The 16,819-nt window shown below is 42.2% G+C and overlaps 1 protein-coding gene across 1 annotated transcript in view; it reads left to right on the top strand.

Annotated features, from left to right (window-relative positions):
- Positions 1–16,819, top strand: part of ADAMTS18 (ADAM metallopeptidase with thrombospondin type 1 motif 18) — a 164,005-nt gene that overhangs the window by 95,875 nt on the left and 51,311 nt on the right. The window contains 3 exon segments of the mRNA XM_021093765.1: positions 1,997–2,092; positions 6,965–7,113; positions 13,414–13,586. Coding sequence (XP_020949424.1) covers positions 1,997–2,092; positions 6,965–7,113; positions 13,414–13,586 — 418 coding nt within the window.

The following is a 16,819-nucleotide window of genomic DNA, read 5'->3' on the forward strand; positions in this document are numbered from 1 at the left end:
CATCTGGTTTAGTCCCCTTACTTTATAGATAGGCAACTGAGGCCAGGAGAAGTTGAGAGCTTTCTAGCATCCAAGGATGGTAAATCCAGGTCCAGAGCACTTATTCACAGGTGAGGAAACTGCAACTTAAAGGTCTTCTGTAACATGTCAATAGGTCATGAAACTTAGATGTACAGGACAAAGATTTGAATCAGACTTGATTATTCCAGTCTTGGCCAGTTCTGCTTCAATTATGATGATGATGTTGATGGTGGTGATGATGATGGTGATAATTATGGTAATGATGATGGTGATGATGATGGTGATAATGATGGTAATGATGATGTGATGATGATGGTGGTGATGATGGTAATGATGATGGTGATGATGATGATGGTGGTGATGATGATGGTGATGATGATGGTGCTGATGATGGTGGTAATGATGATGATGGTGATGATAGTGGTGATGATGATGATGGTGCTGATGATGGTGCTGATGATGGTGGTAATGATGATGATGGTGATGATAGTGGTGATGATGATGGTGATGATGGTGATGATGTTGATGGTGGTGATGATGATAATGGTGATGATGGTGATGATGATGGTGGTAATGATGATGTTGGTGATGATAGTGGTGATGATGATGATGGTGCTGATGATGATGGTGCTGATGATGGTGGTAATGATGATGATGGTGATGATAGTGGTGATGATGATGGTGAGATGGTGATGATGATGGTGATGATGATAATGGTGATGATGGTGATAATTATGGTAATGATGATGGTGATGATGATGGTGGTGATGATGGTAATGATGATGTTGATGATGATGGTGATGTTGATGGTGATGATGATGATAATGGTGGTAATGATGATGTTGGTGATGATAGTGGTGATGATGATGATGGTGCTGATGATGATGGTGCTGATGATGGTGGTAATGATGATGATGGTGATGATAGTGGTGATGATGATGGTGAGATGGTGATGATGATGGTGATGATGATAATGGTGATGATGGTGATAATTATGGTAATGATGATGGTGATGATGATGGTGGTGATGATGGTAATGATGATGGTGATGATGTTGATGGTGATGATGATAATGGTGATGATGGTGATGATGGTGGTGGTGATGATGGTAATGATGATGTTGATGATGATGGTGATGATGTTGATGGTGATGATGATGATAATGGTGATGATGGTGATGATGATGGTGATGATGATGATGATGATGGTGGTGGTGATGATAATGGTGATGATAATGGTGATGATGATGGTGGTGATGATGGTGGTGATGGTGGTGGTGGTGGTGGTGGTGGTGATGGTGATGGTGGTGGTGGTGGTGATGATGATGGTGGTAATGATGATGATGGTGATGATAGTGGTGATGATGATGATGGTGCTGATGATGATGGTGCTGATGATGGTGGTAATGATGATGATGGTGATGATAGTGGTGATGATGATGATGGTGATGATGGTGATGATGGTGATGATGGTGATAATTATGGTAATGATGATGGTGATGATGATGGTGATAATGATGGTAATGATGATGGTGATGGTAATGATGATGATGATGATGGTGGTGATGATGGTAATGATGATGTTGATGATGGTGATGATGTTGATGGTGATGATGATGGTGATGATGATGGTGGTGATGATGGTGATGATGATGATGGTAATGATGACAATGGTCATAATAGTGATATTGATGATTAGCAACCAGGTCTTTTACTTAAAAGTCTCTAAATTAACTATTGTTACCACCCAGTCTTTACTAAATATACATGAATACACAGGTAGTGTAGGAATTTACTGCTTAGATGTTTGGTAGAACATATTACTGGTTGCCCCGCTGCTACTAACTTCACTTGCCTCTCCTTTCTGGATAATGTCCCAATTCAGCCACTTCAAAATAGGGTATTGTATACAATAGCTTTGGATGCTTTTGTTTTAATTCTTTCATCACCCTTACCAGCTCCTTCTTTCCTTTCAGGACATTTGCAAATCACTTTGGTGCCACCGAGTGGGCCACAGGTGTGAGACCAAGTTCATGCCTGCAGCGGAAGGGACCGTTTGTGGCTTGAGTATGGTAAACTGCATACTTGTTAGTTTTTAGTTCTAGAGACTTGACAAAGCATAGAACCCAAACTGTTTGTAACCGTGATCTCAGAATGGAATGCTTTGGCTGCATTTACTTTCCAACTTTGCTTTAAATTAACCAGCATTCTTTAGTAGCTATTCTAAAACTCAATGCTAGTGTAATCTAGTTGTCTCCATTGTCTAAGCAGATTTTTTTCCTTTTGCCTTTGTTTTCCATTTTTAGATGGAGGCTTGAGTCAAAATATTTCCTTTTTAAATTTTATTTTTATGGCTGCACCTGCAGCACATGGAAGTTCCTAGGCTAGGACTGAATTGGAGCTGCAGCTGCCAGCCTACACCACAGCCACAGCAACACCAGATCTGAGCTGCACCTGCGAACTACACCACAGCTTGAGGCAATGCTGCATCCTTAACCCATTGAGCAGGGCCAGGGATCGAACCCACATCCTCATGAGTACTAGTCAGATTCTAACCTCACTGAGCCACAACAGGAACTCCAAAACATTTCTATTTCAATGAGCCAGAGCATTTCATTCTCTATCGTTTGCCTTTTTAATTCGATGCAGTATAGACAAGCCTCAGGCAGCAGATGTTTCCTTTGTAGCAAAGAAAGGACTGTCCCTCCATATAAAGCTTTTCATCCTTGCCCCCACAGGACCCATCATGGCACTTGAGACATGTCCAATAGCATCCCATCCCTTAGAGTGACATCAGGTTGTCTTTTCACCAGCAAGCATCTTCAACCCTAAGAGCCATTTCCATTATAGGAGATTATGGGAAATTTCTGTGTTTTGAATGAAGGACCCTCATATTTTAGTTTCAATTTTCCTTCTGCCATCCCAGTAGAGTCTGGAGGGGAAGGTACACTTGAGGTACCAATAAATGATCCAGATCAGGGATGTAACTTTGAAAGACTGTGACAGAGAAGCTGTGCCCAATGAGAGAGCCTGAGATATGACAGGGTTTTTGACCTCTGCCATTGGCTTTCTTGAGGCAGCCAAGCTGGTAGAGAAGAATTGGCCATTTCAAGTGAATTCAATTCCAGCATAATTTTCTGATGACTTGATTTTGGTGAAAGGAGGATCCGGGATAAATAAAACTCCATTTTATGTCTTCAGACATTTACAGTCCAGTGGGCAAATCTGTGCCGAAGCCGATGGCTTTAACATTCTTTTTAAACATCCCTTCCTGAAGCACATAGTTGGTAATGAGGTCTGAATGAGTGAGAAGTGAATCCCGGTCAAAATTACTCAGGCACTAAAATAAACGATGAGGAGCAGGTGCCCCAGGACAGATCTTGGAATTTGAATTTGAAGTTCTTTAGTTGGATGAAAGAGACACTTTTAGAGAGAGACCAACAATAAAGGCAAAGACAGAAAACACGAAATGAGTGAATGTTCAGAAAAGGCTCCCTGATATTTAAGTTTAACACCTCGTAAAAGATTTGTTCTTTTTAACCATTTTAAAGAAAATTAGCATTTTAAAAAATGGAAGCATTATGTGCCATTTTTAATCAGATGTCCCAGTGTTAGGAAATCCCACTGGAGTCTTGATGAAAATGTGCAGAAGGGTGTTTTATCTATGATGATACAAAACAACAAATTCATTGAATGAATGAACATATAAGTACTGCCCGAGTCATATTTATGTTTTGCTTTTTTTTTATTTTTATTTTTAGGGCCACTCCCATGGCATAAGGAAGTTCTCAGGCTTGGGGTGGAGTTGGAGCTGTAGCTGCAGGCATACACCACAGCCACAGCAACACCAAATCCGAGGCACATCTGTGGCCTATGCCACAGCTTGCAGCAATGCCAGATCCTTAACCCACTGAGTGAGGCCAGGGATCAAACCCACATTCTCATGGACACTTGCATTCTTAACCTGATGAGCCGTAATGGGAACTACTATTTTTATTTTTAAAGCCTTAAAATGTAGATCTTGCAACCTGAGGGTTAATGGGCATTCTTTCATTCAGAAAGCAACAATGTTGGACATAAGAGAGATGGAGGAGAAAAAAAATTATATAGTAAATGGGGAAAATAAGTGATAAATGGCATAGGTATAAGGTCTGTTAGGTAAATAACACACAAGATCTAGTTTGACAGGGACTAAAATGCCTCTGAATGAAACTTCACTTAATATGACATGAGATAAACCAGGCTAGAAATTAAAAAATAGATGTTCTAATATTCTATTTCCTAACTCATTATTTTAAAGCACCATAGCATTCTGGTAAATTCCACCCATCATCACTCTAGTAAAATCACTCTGCATTCGTGTATACAGTCCTTGGAGCCTTCCTTCCCGAGGGGACGTAACTAGTATTTATTAGACTGTAAACTCCATGAGGCCATGGCCTAGTTTTACTTGTTTTTATCCTGAGTGTCCCGCAGAATAGCAGTCACCCCATATTTTAGTTGTTTCTTTCTTTATAAATGAACCCAGTTGAATCGTTCCTGCCTCCTTCTCTCTGGTCCTCTGGTAATATTTCTGCCCAGTGACACACATGTGAGCATGTATAAGTCATATACTTTTATCTAGATTATGTGTACAAGGAATGAAAGGTTTGCTTGCTGTCCATCATAAAAAGTATTTGCCCAAGTTGTAGCCATTTAATTTGAAATTAGAAGTAGAGATAGAAGTATATATGGAGGGATCCATATAACTACATATGTATATATTTGATGTATTACATTGTATATGTAGAGTTTTACGTGTACATGCAGATCCATGCGCATATGGGTGTATGTTCGTATATTCCTGATTTCTCTGCTGATCTAAAACCCCAGAGGAGAACCACTCCCTGAACTCAATACTAGGATGAATACTGAAATTTTAAAAAAGGCCAATTAACTGTAGGATTGAGACAGAGCTAAAAACCGTATTTCTAGCGTTCCCTTGTGGCACAGTGGGTTAAAGATCTGGCGTTGTCACTGCTGTGGCATAGGTTCCATCCCTGGCCTGGGAACTTCTGCATGTTGCAGGAACAGCCAATAAATAGATAAATATAATAAATAATAAAAACCATGTATTCCCCCCACACACACACACACACAAAGAGAAGAAAACAATGCATTGGTAATTTGCTTCCCTGGTGAGATGTGACCATGTCCTGATCAGGAGCTTAAGCTACTGGGTTGAAATCCAGTCGCAGCTAGTTGTGTCACTAGCTGGTAGTTTGAGCAAGTTAGCCTTTCTTTTCGGAATTCCTCTCACTCAGGAAATAGTTATTAACCGCCACACGCTTTGTGAGGGTCCTCTTAAATGCTGCCTAGGACAGGCTCCCCCATCCTCCCGCCAGGCACCATTGTGGACACATGGAAGCAACTTAATAAACTGTAGCTGCTTCTCTTGTTGTTGTTGGCTGTTACTTTGTCACAGCCGCTGAGCTCAGTCCTGGAGAGACCCAGCCATTCCTGCCGAGGAGGATTGCGATTCCGGCTTGCGGTTGACAAAATCCTCAAATGACCAATCGCTTCCCCGCCTTCAAAGTTTTCAACATTGTTGTATGATTTCATACAAACTCCAGAGTGGCAGTTAATCCAAGCAAAGGAAAAATGGAAAGCAGAAGAATTAATCAGCACATAGCAAGAATTTGAATAAAGGAAGCGATCTCTTGATCTAAGCAAAGTGCACTAGCAACCAAACCTCACAATAAACAGCCACGAAGCCAAGTGTATCACAGGGGAACAGTGCAGATTTGAAAGCGAAAACAAGTTCCCCATAATTCTGTAACCGAACCCCACTCCTTGTCAGAACCTGGCACGGACCAAACCCCAATCCTGTGGATCTAATTGCAGAGGCTTTTCGGAAAGTGTGCAGTTAGGCTAATCCATGCAAAACTTGCTCATAATAAAAGTACCACGGGGCGGGGGGCAACCCCACTCCCAGCGGTGAATGCAGTCCCCAAGGACAGGGGTGACTCGCAAAGCTGGACTGGATCACCAAGGAGAATTCAGATGGAAAAGTCAGCGCAAGCTGGGCTTGAGCAGAGCACCAGCACATGGGACCCAACACCAATTTAGAAAAGACAATCAGCTCAAAGTCCTCAGAGGGTCCAATCCTGGGACCATCATAAGACTGAAGGGCAAAGGGTGTTATCTAAACACACAGTTCACATAACTACTTGGTATCATAAGGTATGCTCCATAGAGAAGGTTTGGAATTAAACTGTATGCATCATTGATGAGTTCCCACTGTGACACAGTGAGTTAAGAACCTGAAAACAACAGCTCAGGTTGCTTAGGAGACGTGGATTCTGTCCCCGGCCTGGCGCAGTGGATTAAAGGATTCAGCATACCATCACAGCTGCAGCTCAGATTCATGCCCTAGCCCAGGAACTTCCATATGCTGCAGGTTTGGCCATTTAAAAAAAAAAAAAAAAAAAAAAAAAAAAGCAGCTTGATTCTATGTCTTTCTGTTGTGATCATCTTTTGAATGATCGCTTCTGTGTTCACATCTGAAACGCTGGTCCTCGTGGGGGGAGCAAGCCTAGGAATCCTCCAAGCAGCGTTGTTTCCAGATGTCAGGAGAGGCTCTATGCGCTGCCTTTGTCTGCACTGCCTCCCTTGGCTGCTGGATGGTGGAATCATACGGAACCTGTCACCTGGACAGCTCACAAAGCCTGTCACCTGCAGCCTGTTGGTGACCTTTGCCCCTTCTCCCTAGATGTCCGCCTTTGAACACGCACACAGCCAAGGCAGAGTACCAAGTGAGCACAGGCAGCTAGCCAAGGGGTGTACCCCAGGCACCTGCAGGCTCCCATTTGCCACCAGACTCGTTCTTCCTGTTACCCTGCAGGTGTCTGCACCTCCACATGCTTGCCCAGGTGGTCTCTGAATGTCGCACATTCTTTTCACAGTGGTGTCGGCAAGGTCAGTGTGTCAAGTTTGGGGAGCACGGGCCTCGGCCTGTCCACGGCCAGTGGTCTGCCTGGTCGAAGTGGTCAGAATGTTCCCGAACGTGCGGTGGAGGCGTCAGGTATCAAGAGAGACACTGCAATAACCCCAAGTAAGACCCCGACCGAAAATCAGTATGTGTAAGGCAGGTACTTTCAGCCCATTCCATGTTGCATCTTTGTTTGGCTTCCAACTGAGTTTCAGTGCACTTTTCTTCCATCTGGTGAATAGCGATCAATGAGGGTTTTACTGTTTGCATATAAAGGCTGTATACACTGGGGTGGCGGGGGGAAGGTAGTGGTGGACAGAAACCTCAAAACAGCAAAGGAGTTATTCTCTGGATGACTCTGATGATCAAGGATTCCAGTAATGGCGGGAGTTACTTTCTGCATCTAAATTAGAGCCAGCCATTCACTCAGTCACATGCCTGGGGTATTGTAGAGCCGAGAAGCTTGGCTGGTAGACCGTGTGTGTGTCTGTGTGTGTGTTTCAAACTGATGAACTGGAGAAAGTATGCTGATTTTTGCCTTGCAGGAATGTACATCAACACGTGTTGACAGATCTGCCTGACTTTTCAAGAAAAAGCAGAAATCCGAAAAAATGTTGTGTGTGAAATTTCCCAGTTTTTAAAATGTTGACAACAAATTCAATTTTCTTTAGAAAAAGAAGATGCTGGGATGACTAATCAGAGCACCTCCGGGTTGACATTGACTTATGGGCACCTGTAGGCACCGTCTGATCTGGTGGTACTGGGGTTCAGACCTGTCATCTGTGTTCTGTGAAATTGAAGGGGGTTTTACCTTACTTGTATCTGCTTTAAGTCCCACATGAAACACATGTGAGATGTATATTTCCCAACTGGCATGGTGATGTAGAAAGAGCCCAGACCTTAAAGATAGAAAAATGTGACTCCAGAAGTTCCAGCTGTGGCTCAGTGGAAATGAACTTGACTCGTATCTGTGAGAACGTGGGTTTGATCCCTGGCCTCACTCAGTGGGTTAAGGATCCAGCGTTTCTGTGAGCTGTGGTTTAGGTTGCAGATGTGGCTCGGATCTGGTGTTGCTGTGGCTGTGGTGTAGGGTGGCAGCTACAGCTCCACTTCAACCCCTAGCCTGGGAACCTTCATGTGCCACAGACACGGCCCTAAAAGGGCATAAATAAATAAAATGGGGACAGTAACTCCCATCTCAGATGGTTTGGTGGGTTAGAAATTGCCTCTGTAGAATGCCTGGCCCCCTGGGGAGCACTCGATGGGCATTCAATGAAAGGTTCTGGGTCCATAGGGTCTTCATCCTGAAACTCACTAGGGACTCAGATAACAAGGTCCTGAAACTCACTAGGGACTCAGATAACAAGGTCAGCCCTCAGAAGTGGTGGGGAGAGGCCTTCCTGGGGAAACTGACCTTTGGATAAGGTGATGAAGTGAGGAGAAAGTGTTGGGACCTTGGAAAAATAGTGGATTTAATTTTACAACTCGATTTGAGTGGTGACATAGTGTGGAGGTTGAGAACAGACTCTTGAGCCCAGTCACCTGAAGTTTGCCTCCAGGTCCACCACTTCCTAGGTAGGTGGCCATGACAATCTACTCTCCTTGCTCCAGCTCCATCCTTTGTAAAAATGGGGTCATGATGCATAAGCATAAATACTACCCCACCCGAGTTGGTATTTACAAAGTGGCTTTCAAAAAGTGCCTGGCACGGGGAAAGCATTGCAGACATGCTTCGTAGATTGAGAATTTAAGTACAGAATGAAACTAGAGCCAAAGGAAATGTTTAAAAAGACAAACCATACATCATCTGGGCTGGATCAAGTGGCCAGGGCCAGCGTGTTCCAAAAGAGAAGGGCGGGTTTGGAGATGGTTTGTTAGGTGCAGTTGGAATATCTCAGACTGATCTAGGATTTTTCAACTTTGACGCTATTAACATTGTGGGCTGAAAGATGTTTTTGTTGGGGGGGGGGGCGTGTTCTATACAAGACAGCGTGTTCAGTAGCTACCTGGCCTCTGCCTATTCAACACCAATAAGAGGACTCCCCCTTTCCTTCTCCCAGCTTCCAAGTTGTGACAATGGAAAATGTCTCCAGACAAGGGCAGGTGTCCTGTAGGGGGCAGAGTCATCCTCAGTTGAGGAGGTCTGTTCTCATCAGATCCAGGAATTAGGCCTCATGGTAGGAAGACTTGAGATGCATGTACAGTTTATATCAGGTTATTAAACCCACCCTCTTCATACTTTGAATGTGGCCCGTGTCTTGGACAGAATTGTTAAAATCATTATATTACTTTTCATTTTTGCAGTGTATTTCATGGATCTGGTTTTCATACATCACAGCACTTTACAATCTCGATCTTTTCCCAAGAAAGAGATTACCTAATTTAATTGCTCTGCTGGTGAAGTGCATGAATGACGCCCCTGAGATTTAAATTAAAACCTCTCTCATGTCTGCGGGCTTGCGAACCCTCATTATAACAGGGCATTGTTCATGGAAATAGCATACTGTAGTTTTAGAGATGCCTAATAAAAGAATTAATCACTCGAGGAGTTCCACTGGGTGGAGTTTTATCATTTTAAACAAGATTCAGATGAATCAGGATTCTGTGTACTTTAATTATGCACACCGTCACAAATCAAGTAAATGATCCATTATCTCAAGGCAATTGAATTCGTTCCCCCTTCTTATATCACGTTGTTGTAGAAAAGCTGTTTTCTCTCCCTGTTTCAAGTTACTGATTTCTTTCTTGCTTCAGTTTAAATATTTGGTCTGTGCAGATCACTTAGCCTAACCCCTTTCATTTTTTCACATGAAGAGCAATGTGGACGTCTCATTTCACATGATAGTTTTCCCAGAAGATATTTTGTTTCATAGAAAAAATGAGGGGGGTTCCTGCTGTGGCACGGTGGGTTAAGAATCTGGCTGCAGCATTTCAGGTTGCTGCCGAGGGACAGGTTTAATCCTCCTCCTGGCACGTCGGGTTAAGGATGTGGTGTTGCCACAGCTGCAGCATAGGTCACAGCTGTGGCTCGAATTTAGTCCCTGGCCTGGGACCTTCCATATGCTTTGGGTGTGGTCATTTAAAAAAAAAAAGAAAGGAATTATTTGTGGCTGATTCATGTATTTACCCTACTTTCCAGGTTCAAAAGAATTGAAAGATTACCTGGCTCTGGAATGGCTAGGACCACCTGGCACATATGGCCCTTTTTCTTTGTCCCATGTCTCTGGCCGACCTATTAAACTGATGGAAGCCCTACTTCCACTGAGTCCTACTGTGCCTCAGGAGCCTTCTCCAGGCTTTTGCCCCCAGTCTGGTCAGAACAGATGCCGGAGAGCTGACCTGTTGTTCAGTCTAGTTATTTTGCAAATGAATAGCCAGGGGAAGCAGAGTAGCCCCTTGCTGGGGTCATCAAGCTGGTCGTCCGGGAGCCAGACCAAGATCCCACCATCTTAGTGCTTTGACATGTTTTCGGGTTCCCTGTAAGAGAGCCTGGTGACATTCCTATAAATGCTGGCGAAGACAGTTCATAGTGAAAATTAAAATAGTAGTAAGTGAATATGCTAAGGCATTCTAGAAGTTTCCTAAAACAGGAGTCAATTTGAGAGAAAATGATATGCCCAGCTCCAGAATAATCCTTGAGTCATATCTCTGGCCCATTTTCTGACCAGAAAATCCCAGGCTCAACTGGTTATCAAAATCACCAAGTGTGCTTTAAAAAACCACTGATTTCTTGATATTCCTCATTACATATTCTTATTTGGAAAGGCTGTGGAGGGGCCCAGGAATATTTATATATATTTATACATATATATGTATGTGTGTGTGTGTGTATGCATGCCTGTGTGTATTTATTTTCTATTTGTGGTATTGTATATATATATTTATATAGATATTGTATATATGTATTTTTTTAAACAGAGTTTTCCAACTGATTATAATGATTAGCCAGTTTGCCAACAGTATAACCATTCCAGTCAGCACTTGATAAATTCTGCAGAAGCATATATGGCTATGCTTTATAGTAGTCTAATATAAAAACAAAGTCATGTGCCTCGATAATTGTTTTCTGTCTGTTTATAGTATTATTTTTAATCACTAACTTCTATATGAACATGGCAGAATGACATCATGGTAGAATTTTCCCTTAATGATTATGTTCAAAGCTGCAGGGGAAAAAAAATGTATCTGTAATTGCGAATTTGATGGCAGCGTCCAGTTTCTTGCCAGTCATTCAAAGTAGAAAGCACTTAAAAAGAGTGACAGTTGCTCTGTGCTAGCCCCGCCCCAGACCTGGGCCCTACCTTCTTGGCAGATGTTTTCTCAGGTAACATCATAACTGTCCTCATTGTACAGGTTAGGAAGTTCACTCAAATTGCCTGAAGATCAGCTAGGAAGAAGCAAAGAATGTTTCCATTCAGACCTGCTTCACAGTCCAAGGCCAGCTCCCTCACCACTGGGCTTCACTCTCTTCCCAGGCCCCGTCCCTCTTGCCTAACTCAGTTAATGCAGGCAGAGCAGAGCAGAAAGCAGCATCCAGGAGAGTCCAAAGGCATGACATGCTCTGTCCTCATTCTCTTTTCAGCCACGTGACTTTCACTCAGCACATTTTGGAAGCTCTGTCAGTTATTTCTCACTTTGTCTATGAAAGGGAGGATGGCTAGGAGTTCCCTGGTGGCTCAGTGGATTAAGGAATCTGGCATTGTCACTGCTGTGGTTCAGGTCACTGCCGTGGCACAGGTTCAGTCCCTGGCCTGGGAACTTCTGTACATCGTGGGCACAGCCAGAAAAAGAAAGAAACAAAGAAAGGATGAAAAGAAAGAAAGGAAGGAAGAAAAGAAAAGAAAGAGAAAAAGAGAGGAAAGAAAGAAAATTGAGGAGATGTCTACGTGAATGTTGAGGTCTTTTCCATGTTACAGTTTCTGAGCTGGAAGAATAGCATGTGGTCATCTTTATTGAATTTGAGTAGTCTAAATGAAGTTTATTTGTAAAACCTCAGAGAAGAAAGTCTTCCACTGAGGAAGTTTTAATTAGGCCTGGTGAAGATGACCAAGAATACAGTAAGCCTATCTTACCGCATTTTAAGGTTTTTTCAAAATGCCTTTCGGATAATGATTTAAGAAGTCTTCAGGGACTGGATCTCGCACCATGACTGCTGAATGTTTTAGTAGTTGTTCCAGGATGTTTTGAAATAGCATAAAAATCTCCCTCTGGCGCTCCGACACTTCCCATTTCTGTTGAATCCATTTTCGCAAAGGAGGATTTGATAAAATATGCTGAAGCAAATCCAGGGGTATTTTATAGCATTCTTGTGCTTCCTAAAGAGACGAGGAATTTTAATCACATAAATTTATTAACTTGGAGCCTTCTTTCATGTTACATGTTTGCATTGAGCTTTGGTACCAGATGATCTCTAGTTGGGTTTTAGCCTTGGGAGAAAAACTACAAAACAGCAGCAGTTGCCTTGTGCCTGGAGTAAGCTGGATAAGACATCATTGGTAACTTTCAGTGTGGGCGATGCTCCTTTTTTTTCCCATTGTTTTGCTTTCTGATTTTTGCAGTCTGCCCCGCAAGATCTTAAAGCGCTTGCTATTAGGTCATAATTATTTATGTTCTACTGGGATTCCCTACTCTGGAAACCTATTTCTCACGATGCTCGGCAGGAAAGGAGCAGGCCACCTGCAATGTTAAAAAGTGATGATGCAGGTGAAAATAAGGACATGTTTTCCCTTGGGGTTTAGAATCAGAGTAAAGCACACATGAGTCTGACATCATCAAACTACCAGTTCAGGGACTGGCAGAGCTGGCTTGGCGCATGTGCCACATAGGGTCCTCATGACTGACTGGCCTTCTGTATAACAGCAGGTACATTGCAAACTGTAGGAAGATGGTGGAAGACAAGCAGGGGAGGAGGCGCGGTCTGTGTATGAAGAGCTTTGATGCCCACAAATGGGGCATGTGTGTTGGCATGGGTGGCACCCAAGCACACGAGTACATTAACAAGAACCCTTAGGTGTATTTACAGATTTCCTGCCCCATGAGGGAACATGATAGGTGTCAAGTGTACACTTTCATCAGTCTTTGTGGAAATTGCCAGAATGTAAAAATTGGATCAGAGAAGGCAAATAAGTTTGATCTAACATGGCAATTGATGGGTAGTGGTAGTGACTCCCCAACGACCACTACTCTTGAAAAGAAAAAGAAAAAGAAAAAGAAAATCCTTGATTGATTAGTTCTGTCTGCCATGGGTGCAAGAAGGATTGTAGCATGTTATATGCTACTTATTTCCATTCCCTGGTAATTAACTGTATACACTGCATACACTATGACAATGAGTATCGATCATCCCTCCTTAATTTGTATTGCCTGTGACCAGTAGTGAGCTCTTTGATTGCTAGTATTAAATTTCTTTCATTTTATTTTTAGGCCTCAGTATGGTGGCAAGTTCTGTCCTGGTTCTAGCCGTGTATATCAGCTCTGCAACATTAACCCTTGTAATGAAAATAGCTTGGATTTTCGAGCTCAGCAGTGTGCAGAATATAACAGCAAACCTTTCCGTGGATGGTTCTACCAATGGAAACCCTATACAAAAGTGGAAGGTAATTTGGTCTCTATGAATCTCAATCAAATATGTCTGTTGATGAAAATAATAATCGAGCTGCAACTATGTCTCTTTGCGAAGAGTCATGCGAATGAACAACGGAGAAGAAATTGCTGCCCCTGTTAAAGTGTCTCGGTGTTTACCTTTCATTCCCCAGATCCATCTTAGCCCAGTTTTTCCTTCAGTTTCGTAGGTTTTGTTTATTTTTCCACACTTTTCTTTCTCACAACACACCCCCTTGCCTCCCACATCTGTAAGCCAAAAACTTCATGTGTTTGGAATGTACTTGTGTTTCTAAACTTACCTTTGACATTTTAGCAATTAAGTTTCCTCGGGATATTAATTGAAATTGGTGTGAATTGCCCAGACCAAAATCTTGTGAAACCATTTGTGCCCCTTAGAGACACCATCCTCGGTAACTGACATGGTAGATGATTTATAAGCATGGGAAGCCTATTTGCAGAGTACACACACATACCTGCCATGAATAAAAAAAAAGTCTCTATCCTAGGTTCTTGATACTTATTACAACTTAATGTAATGGTTTGTGTTTTACCTTTTGCATTGATTTGTTTTTACTTTAGCTCAGAGTCAAAATATGTTGTAACAAGCATACAGAGGACAGGTACCAAATGTACTTTTTGTTCCCTATGCAGAATAAGCTGTCGCTATTCTGGTTATTTCCTTTCCATTTTTTTTCCCATTCACTTGCTTTATCAAATCTCATCCATTCTCCCTTAGAGGAATAAATGTGAATCCCAGTTTTACATGTGTAGGATGGGAAGAGACCAAATTTGATAATTTCTGGGAAATAAGGGAGGAGGCTGTTGCTACACAAAAGCTCAGCATGAACCCATATCATCAAGGAGCCAAGGAGCTAATGTGATCAGAGATGTCATTATTATAAGCAGCGCCTCCATCTCAGAGGAGGTGGTACTGCAATTTTGCTCAATACCAGCCTTCCATTGTAGGAGCATGGACCTGCTGTGGGTATAAAAGCTGTTCATCCAAAAGCATCAATTGAGACAGACATGAAAATTCTGAAATCTAGGTCTTAGGAAGAAGCCGTGAGGGAAGGGCAGACATTTACTGTAGGGCTCTTTGCCCTGCTTTATTCTTCACTGCTCTTAACAGGGCATGAATTGAAATTGCATTGGCATTTATCCATGAGCTTTCTCTCCACCGGAATGATCAGGTTCTCCAGGGACGAAGGCTTGTCTGTTTTGAGTACGCTTGTGTACCTAGCATCTAAGAGCAGCACTCAGAATATACTTATAAGTTTTGGAACAAATGAATAAGTAAATATTAGCTGTCCTTAATGGAAGTGAGTCCATTTATGAGCAGGAGGCTCTCCATCACTAGAGGCATTCTATCAGGAACTCAGAAATTATGCAGGAAGGATACCATACAGCAGGCTCCAGTGGACACTTAGAATAGCTGCAGTTGCTTTCAGGTCTGACACTTAAAGACTTATTTTCTCTTGGTATTCTATAATTCCATCTTTCTCATCTATGGTTCTTTCTCATCTATGGTTCTTTCTCCAAGACTCTCTTGTCCTTCCTTTGCCCTGTCTTCTTGGAATCCTTGGCCTTTCCCACATCTTCCTCTAAGTATAATGTTTATGGAATCCCTTGTTATCATCCTTTAGGTAAGTTCCATGTTGAATCCATAAGGAGAAAGTTAAGCAGGTAAATTTTGTAACTTAGAAGATGTTTCTGGTTGCCAATTTCTTTCACTAATTTTATTGCAGTTTTTACTAAGTAGGGAGCCTGCCATTTCACTCATTCACTCACCAGATGATTACTGAGTACTTACTGCATTGGAGACACTCTGCCAGATGCAAGGCAAGTACATCAAATAAAACAGAAACCCCAGCCTTTGGGCCTCACAACCTAATGCCTCTTCGCCTCTTCTCCTTTTGACACATATCAGAAAAGACTGACCATGATTTGAAGGTCTGTGACATTCATGCAGTTTGGAAAGAAGAATAAGATTTTATTCATAAATGTAGGTTGTCTTATAGTCATGAGTTCTCTTCTTCTGTGTTTCTTTTTTTTTATTAAACTGAAGCGGAGTTGATTCACAATGTCGTATTCGTTTTAGGTGTACAGCAAAGTGATGCAGTAATACATATATCTGTTCTTTTTCAGATTCTTTTCCATTATAGGTTTTTACAAGATACTGAATATAGTTCCCTGTACTATCCAGTATGACCTGTTATGTACCTACTTTATATATAATTATGTGGATGTATGTATTCCCAAACTCCTAATTTATCTCCCTCCTCCCCAAGCTTCTTCTGTGTTTCTAATAGACTAGTTCCTAAACATTCTCAGGAACCTGTATTGGAAAAACTGAACTTTCTAGAACTCGTTCATTCCTGGGAATGATGGAGAAAAGAGAGGGTCTATATGTGTTCCAGCTTCTTAATCTCATATGCATGCACAGAGTAGCAGGTGTGAAATAAAACTGCTCTTAGAGAAAATTCCTAGGTGAGGGAAAAAATGGAATCTATCCTCATATTTGGACCAGGATCATTTAGCTTTCATCATAGTTTTGACTTTGTCTTGTATTGAGAAGTTTCACAAAGCACAGCCATTTGCACACTGTTTACACGTTTGTTGTAAAACTGTTGGCAAGGCAATTGCAGTGTCACCCACATCGGGTCTCATGTGAGACATGTCATGTGGAATTCTTATCCAAAAAAAAAACCCTCTTTCTATTGAAGAAATTGGCACAATAACTGCTGTCTGATAACAAGAGCTCTATAAAGATATTTTATTTTTTAATTTATTTTATTTTTACTTTTGTCTTTCTAGGGCTGCACCCATGGCATATGGAAGTTCCCAGGCTAGGGGTCTAATCAGAGCTTCAGCTGCCAGCCTACACCACAGCCACAGCAACGTGGGATCCAAGATGTGTCTGCAACCTACACTACAGCTCACGGCAACGCCGGATCCTTAGCCCCCTGAGAGAGGTCAGGGATCGAACCTGCATCTTCATGGATACTAGTCAGATTCATTTCCACTGAGCCACAACAGGACCTCCCTTTAAAAAAAAAAAATTTGGCTGTACCCTCAGCATACAGAAATTCCTAGGTCAGGGATCAAACCCACACCACTGCAGTGATGATGTTGGATCCTTACCCACTAGGATGCAGGGAACTCCATATTTTTAAAAGCCACGCACATCTGCCCTCATTCAAGTGCGCACCCCCCACACACACACACA

This window comes from Sus scrofa, chromosome 6, assembly GCF_000003025.6.
Source record: "Sus scrofa isolate TJ Tabasco breed Duroc chromosome 6, Sscrofa11.1, whole genome shotgun sequence".
Lineage (NCBI taxonomy): Eukaryota > Metazoa > Chordata > Mammalia > Artiodactyla > Suidae > Sus > Sus scrofa.